Source organism: Lottia gigantea, assembly GCF_000327385.1.
Source record: "Lottia gigantea unplaced genomic scaffold LOTGIsca_15, whole genome shotgun sequence".
Taxonomy (NCBI): Eukaryota; Metazoa; Mollusca; class Gastropoda; family Lottiidae; genus Lottia; species Lottia gigantea.
The window spans coordinates 790,901-798,846 of NW_008707797.1; the positions used below are offsets into that span (position 1 = coordinate 790,901).

The window sequence follows — 7,946 nt, forward strand, 5'->3', positions numbered from 1 at the left end:
TTTATATGAAGAAAAGTCTGTATTTAGCAAACCAGTCTGTCCCTGCATGTGCATAAATACCTGTGACCTACTTTTCATGAAAATTTTAGATTGATTGACAACCCTGATAAGACCCTAACTTGAGTATTTTTGACTCGTCAATGAGGTTTTCTACAATATCACAGTCAATACGAAAGTAAGTTAGAGGAGGCAGGGTGGGAGAAAGAGGAGTTAATCCAGAGAATGGGGGGAGGGGAGGGGGAGTAAAACCATTAACATTCCTGTCAGAAACTAAGACATCAAAAAATCGACTGCCGTTAAAAAAAATTTGACCAAACAACCAGATCTTCTCTGTAATACTTCTCTATAGTTTAAAATTTCTTTAATTTTGCTTCCCTTAATTTTGTAGCTAAATTATAAAGAATTTCTATTCTGATTGCGAGCTACAGTCATTCAAATATATTAAATATTGGACCAAATCTTGGCTCTTTTTTGACTTTTGAAAAAAATATTGATTTAAACTCTAAATAAAATTTGCCAAAATCTTTTTTTACTACTAAAGAAACATGTCTAAGGCAGATACCTTTTTCGAAGATCTGTTAAATTGGTCAAATTTCTAAAACGACAGATTTTTTTCCGACAAATTAAATACAAACATGAATTAATTTTAAAAACTTGAACAAATTTTTTTCGTTATTAATAATAATGATAAGGTTTCATCAGATGATGAATTAATAAATAAATTAACAAAAACAAAACAAGATGCTAAACCTATCATACATTCTTTCTCTCAATTAAGTAATTTTCATGCATGCACACGCATAATTTTACACATACATTCGCTCAACAATTAATAATGGAATGACACCGCACAAATGTAAAATTTTCTTTTCAAAAGTTAGAATTAAGATGATTTCTAAATAAACACAATATCAAATTAACTGAAAAAAAATTCCGTATTCTGTAAACATTTGAGTTAATCAACGTTAAATCTACTTCAGTCTCTAATTAAAAAAAGTTCATTAACAATTTAATTAATTAAAATTTCAACTAACTGATAAACACAATATCACAGTTAAGTTGAAAAAAGAAACAATTTACCACAGATAATTTAAATTAAGCTGAAACAATACGATTGGTCAGTAAAAATTCAAACTAACCAATGAAATCAGCTCTTGTCATTCCAATCTCTCCTATAAAGTTTCTCATTCAGGGAGCACAGCACAGAGTTTCATAATGATCACATTGTTGTCCCATAATGCATCTTAATGGGAACAGGAAGTAGGTACTCATTGCTAGGATACAAGGAACACAAAACGTCAAGAGTTACCTAGATATTTTGCCGTCACTGTTTTGGCCGTGAAAAAGATTGTAAATTATCTTATAACTTCCTGAGATCCCACAATTCATATCACATCGCCATTTTCTTTTTCCCAGCATCCTCTGGTGTCTGATGACAATTGTTACCGTGGCGATATGATGACATGATACATCTCTTGTTGCTAAGAGAATAACATAAGTTTACACCCATCTCATTTCTTATCCAAATGCCGATTATCTTTTGAACCTTTCGATTCCTGTCCCGACTTTTGACTATCCGTTACGCGAATCACTAATGAGTCACCAGAATCTCCCTCTTTCTCATCTTCCATGGGGAACTGAAATTTCGTTTCTTCTTCTTTGTCCTCTCCGATTTCTCCGCTACTCCGACAGAAACTTGACGAGGGACTGACGGGGATCATACTTTGATACCAATCACGATTGTCCTCTAATGTATCGAGTATGTCTTGAGCATCAGGGTAAACTAAGTCGGCCCACGTCTCCCATAACGGGTGAACAATATAGTCTATAAAACCAACCTGCAAAAAAAAGATAAACACAAAATGTAATTTTCAAACATATGAAAGGAAAATATCAAATACAAAGTGATATATTGAATACAATTTCTGAAGTCAGAAAATATTTATTTTTTTCTACATACAGAAATAGCATCATCTTTTAAACAATGCCCCTCTTAATAATATAGCAGTGACAGTGGTTCACTTTATTCAAATAGCTTTATCAATAACTCAGTCAGTTGCGAGTCTTTAGCCACTTTCGAGAGAAAATGTCATTTTTAACCAATGAAAACAATGAAATTAAGTCAATGCATACCTGAGATTTTTCAATTGTAGCCGTTTGTCTGTCACACATAGGACTAATATCTAACCCACGAGTACGTTCTGCATCACCCTGTTCAAAAAACTCGTTCATAATCCTGTCCACCCATATTTTATATAATTCTAATGGTTTTGTGGGGTTACTCAAATCTGAACAATGTACCATATTTTGTAAAACCTGAAAGAACAAAACAGATTATAAACATGGGGCAACAATTTACTAGTTACACAGGGAAAATGGTGGATAAATTGTCTTCGTTGAAAAAAAAATATGTACATTAATCTATAAAATGTAACCATATTTATAATAAAGTCAAAAATAGGGAATGATCCAATCACTGATAGCCATGTAAAAATATTAACCAATCAAATTCAATATTGCCAAATAAAATGTAACCAATGATCTTTGCCCAATTTAAATACCAGCCAATGAAAAGGCCAGACAAATAGTTGTACAGCCTCAATACAAAGTAGCAAAAGCACAAAAGACTGGTCCGCAATATAAATATCAACCAATGAAAAGCAAGACGAACCTGTATTCTATCTGTATAGTTATCTAACAATAAAACACCTGAACCAGCAACTTTCTTTGTCTCTACCATCGTCTTTAAATCGGCAAGTAACGTCATGTGTTTCGACATATCTGTTGCTAACACCATATCAATTACCATCTTTCTTAATGTCTGTCGCTGTTTTTTACCCAAATTTGCAAAAATATCACAATTTTCTTCTTGTAAAAGTTTAAATGCCACTGCTAAATGATGATTTTCTAACACAGATTCGTCGTTATACATCAACGCTAATTCAGAACCTGAAAATTTTAAAAACAACATTTAAAATCAAGCATTAAAAAAACATAAAGATCATAATGTTATTAGATTTTAAATCAAATTTACTTGCTCCTTGTCATATCACTCAATATGCTATCTCCCTTTTATATAACGAAATAATAGATGGCGCTCTAAACTTACCTGAAGCTACAAGATACTGATTGGTTAAACCAGGATGATCAACATCATGTATAGCAGACGCAAATATTGCCGCCAAAATTTCTAAATCAGTAAAAACATTCTGCAATAAAGAATAAGACAAAGTTAAAGATTCGGAACATTTCAAAACAATTTCATAAAAGACGTCAATTTACAATTTTGAAATATGACTATCTTTTGTCAATGTATGTTACTATAAGAAAACTTGAACAAAATTTATTTAGACTTAATAAAGATTCATAATCTAAAATATATCAAGCCTTTTCCCACACAATGTGTACTAAAGTAGTGCCAAGAAATATCAAAGCTACCACAAATTTTCCAGCAAAAACAAGCAAAGCTTAGTGATCAAGCAATAATTTTAAAAAAAGCAGCTTTTATAGCCTCATGCTGCCTAGATCCTAGCGAAAACCTGAGCCAATAAATCAAGAAAAATTACTGCATTCCTTATAATTTCTCAATAGAAATATTACAAACAAAATATGGTAAATCTATATTGAATATTTAATAAGGTTTCTGTATTGTTGCTAATTGGTTGAGAGATCATTTTATACTGCCGACATGTTTCAGATACACAATCCTCATCAGGACATTTAGATTAGAAAGGACAGTAACTTTCCAAAATTGGACTTAAATTCAATGAGCAAAGAAGGTGAACTTACTGAACAAGGCCAATGCCTACAACTGAAAACCGTACAAGTCTAATTCTTGCGTATTTATTTTCATTTTTGTTTCTTAATGAATTCAGATTAATATTTTGAGAATCTATCCTCCGAGCCTAAGAATGAAACCAAAACTTACGTCGAGAGCAGGAACTGAGAGTAGAACATGAGTAGATTGAGTGACGTCTGCAGCGTGGATCGAATTATGATACGGTACATCGTGATGGTAGTGCTCCTCAAGGTGCATCATGTATGTAATCAGAGTGGGAGCTGGGATTTTAAACGTCTTTAACAAATCTCGTTCCTGGAAAATAAAACAGAAAATTTAGAAACATCAAAAAATGCCATCGAGTTCCTTTTATGCTGACCATCTGTGTTCCAAATGGTCTGTAGTTTGATAGTTATAATTATGGGATAGAAAACAAATGGATGACTGTCTTACCTGAAATATGGTGTAGACTATAGCGGTGAGAGGTTTGTTGTTGGAGTAGTTGGCAATTTTAAACATATCAACACCCCATTTATCAATATCTCCCAAATACTGAAAATATAAAATATTCTTTACGTTAATTTACCTTCATATACGTTTCATTCACCATGGGGCTTGCTCGGGGGGGCAGGGGCTTTAACCTTTAATACCCCTAACACATATACTAATGATTGAGTATTAAAACATACAGGAGACTAGAAAACAATGTTAGCTATGTGAACTCTCTAAAAGGGAAATCAATTGATAAACCTTAACACCAAATAAACATTATTAGCTATGTGGACTCTCTGAAAGGAGAACAGAGTTGATGACGTTGTTTCATGAGAACATGCAAACCATAAATTCTCTCGTGTAAAATATCTCGATTTAAATCAAAAATAACCTAAGAATGATATTCTTATTGTTTTAATCACAGATCACGTATAAAAATAACAGATTCAATTCCCGCGATATTAACCCCCTACCCCATATATTTGATTTCTCGTCCATTTATAAATTATAAGACGCTATTAAGGGAAATAAATTGGATTTTTAAAATTGTGAAATACTTTTAATTACTTCTGTCAATCTGTCTTAATCTGATTTTCGGATTCAAAATCAAACAAAATTTTTGTTTTTTTTCGTTTTTCATTCATAGTTGTTAATCTGATTAAATACAACTTTTGATATCTATTTTTATTTTCTGTGGGTTACTTCACTCAATTTGAATACTGTACAAATATAGTGAATACAGTCAAAGATATTATGTTTCTTTTATTTACTCATTCGTGATCTGACAACATTTTCTTCTTCTCATGTTCAATCTGACAGTGTCATTAGTGTAATAAAGAATGAGTGTATTTCAATAACTAAATCCCCTGCCCACTCTATTTTAGAAACTAAGTATAGAAAAACTTTTACAAATTTTAAATTTACTATCATAATGGCCTAATAAAAAAAATGACTTTTATCGACAAAAGAATGACTACTTTTAAAAACTAACACAAAAATTTTTTTATTTTAATCTCTGTAAGATGTTGTTAGATCATTAAGAAGATTAAATCAATTATAAAACTAAAAAAATATCCTAATGAGTGCAAGTTCAACAATGCAGAATTTTTGTAATTGTGTTAAAAAGATAATTCTTTAAAAAATTAATCCTCTCAAGATGTTAAAAATGAAATAGTTTGGTTTGTTTTAGACGAATTGATCAACAATGAAACACAATAAACGGCCAACTAAGAAGATTAACGAAGATAACTTCGCCAAGTTTGTTTACAAAAATTAAAAAAATTACGTCAAAGAAATGTACTGAGTTGAAGCGGGTGGGAGTCACGGTCGGACACGAATAGTTACTATTGAGTTAGTTTGGGTAGATTACCGCTCGTTTTTTACATCTCTGTCAACACCTTAATAACCTTCGGAATGCGAGAGTCAATATTTGATCGAGAAAAGAGGTTGGTGGACCACAAGTCAAGAGAAACCCACTAACGAGGAACATAGTTAAAAATCAAATATTACAACTACAGCTGTGACTAGCACAGTAACGAGCTAACCTTCGTGACTTTTCTGCAAAATATTTACTTCCTTTTACCTACATTGCCAAAATATGTCCACAAAGAGTACAACATAGATCTTGTGGACTTGGACACCAATAATTCTTCATTTTTGGTTTTGTTTATTATTTGGTCATAAGCACGAAACTTTTTCATTTTAGGTATGGACATATTTATCAGAAAAGAATGAGCTCTTGAGTCAAAAAAATTATCATATTCCTCACGTTTTTACTTCATTAGAAATGCATAAATCATTTTTTTGAATTCTTGCATTCCATCAAGTATTTTATAAGTGCAAAATTAACAATGTTGAAGATTTGAAATGGTTCGAAAAACAAATACTTTCAAAAGGTTTATCCAAACATAAAAAACACTGGAGGAATTATTTGTCATGGCCGCAGACAATACTATCGAGGATGTCAATTTTTAACTCTGAATTATCCAAGTGCGTTAGTTCCAAAAAAACACGAAAATCTGAAACTTTGTCAAGACTTATCAAATGTAAACAAATCTCACGGCAAAAATACAAAAATCAACCTTTTTTCAAAGAACAAACTCAGTGCGAAAAAAAAACAATTGCATTACGCCTGTTTGAAAAACAGATTCCATGTACGGAAACTATTTGAAGTTGCCAAGGTGATTAGGTACAATAAAAATGATTTGGAAACAGGCAAGATTTAGAATCTGTAAACTTTTTGTGTATTTTTCATTCCATTGATCTCGTATTTACTGAAACTGGATTTTTATGAAAAATTTAAATAATACTGCCAAACACCAAATATTGACTCAGCTGATGGTTAGAGATTATTGTTATTAGATGTTCAAGGGCTTTTGATTCATTTGTATTTACCAGTCAAGTCCAGCTGTATGTGACTGTTAGTTGATTTTCATTTCACTGATTTTTTGATTTTTATTTGCCATTTTTCATGTTTGACTTTGAAAAACACAAACTAATACAATTTATTTGGTATTTAGGTTTATCAACTCAGCATCTCTTTCAGACAGTCCACATAGATAACAATTTGTTACACTTATGAATAACGGAGGTTAAGAATTTTTTAATATTAACCAACAAAAGTACAAAATCGGGAGACAGAGGTGAACTTGGTTTGTTATTGTTTTGGTGTATGTCAATTGACGTAAAAACGTTCGATATTAACGACAGCTTAGTTTAAATCTTGAACAATCCAGTCTCTTATTGATGTTATTTACTCCAGATTACTAACAACCCATGTTCAGCTCACAACCTCGCTTGCATTCCACGACCTCCCAGCATTCCACCACCTTTATATGACCTCCGTGACGTCTTGAGGAAGGCCAGTTTCATTCAACCCTTTTGTACTTTTCGTCCCACTTTTCAGTTTTGTGTCCAAGTTGCTCTACATTTAGCAAGGCCAAGTACAGCAAGGCCAATTGACCATCAAATAACAAATCATATATAGCTTTCGTTAATGCAGTCCCTTATTGACACATATTTTGGACACTAAAGCCATCATCAGGACAGGTTGTCTAGAAGTAGAGATTTCATCAATAATAAAAACTATTTACCTTAGCCAGTTCGTTAGGATGTGGGGTCTCCACTCCGTAGCGGGGCACGATTCCAGTGAAACTGTTAGCGTGTTTGAGTTTACGGACCCCAGAAATCTGGGACATTGGTCGAGTAGATTCAACAGGATCTGGCAACGCTTGAACTTGATCAACTTTTAATGTAGGGATATCTAATTCCTGTTGCTTATCTGAAAAATATAAAAAATGCACAAATTAAGTTTATTGTTATCAAAAATCATAGAAATTAAGAAATTTAGGAAGAACTGAATTGTGGCATTAATCTCTGTTATAGCTTGTTTAGGCTGAAAGGAAAATTCATACAAAAACACACTGATTACTTTTAGCAACATAAAATCTAAAACTAAATATAACAGATCTGATTTCTGAATATAAACAAGTAACTAAAATTACGTCATAAAACATTTCAGACGTCAAATACCAAAGATTCCCTGATCTCAATGTAAACAACTTACATCGGCTTTTAATTTCTTAATCTTTTAGTCAATATTGAAAGGAGTGAAAGAAAGTACAAGATCATTAAATGAATAAAAGATAAATAAACACAAAAGAAAATAAACTTCGCG

The 7,946-nt window shown here is 32.1% G+C and overlaps 1 protein-coding gene across 1 annotated transcript; it reads right to left on the reverse strand.

Annotated features, from left to right (window-relative positions):
- Positions 1-1,511: 1,511 nt before the first annotated feature.
- Positions 1,512-7,557, reverse strand: LOTGIDRAFT_112143 (hypothetical protein; the record flags this gene model as incomplete). The annotated part of the gene is made up of 8 exons (XM_009050396.1): positions 1,512-1,838; positions 2,134-2,316; positions 2,672-2,949; positions 3,110-3,209; positions 3,605-3,618; positions 3,919-4,093; positions 4,232-4,330; positions 7,363-7,557. Coding segments are annotated over 8 exons (1,371 nt in total), but the record flags the coding sequence as incomplete, so codon positions are not given.
- Between the last annotated feature and the right edge of the window lie 389 nt (positions 7,558-7,946).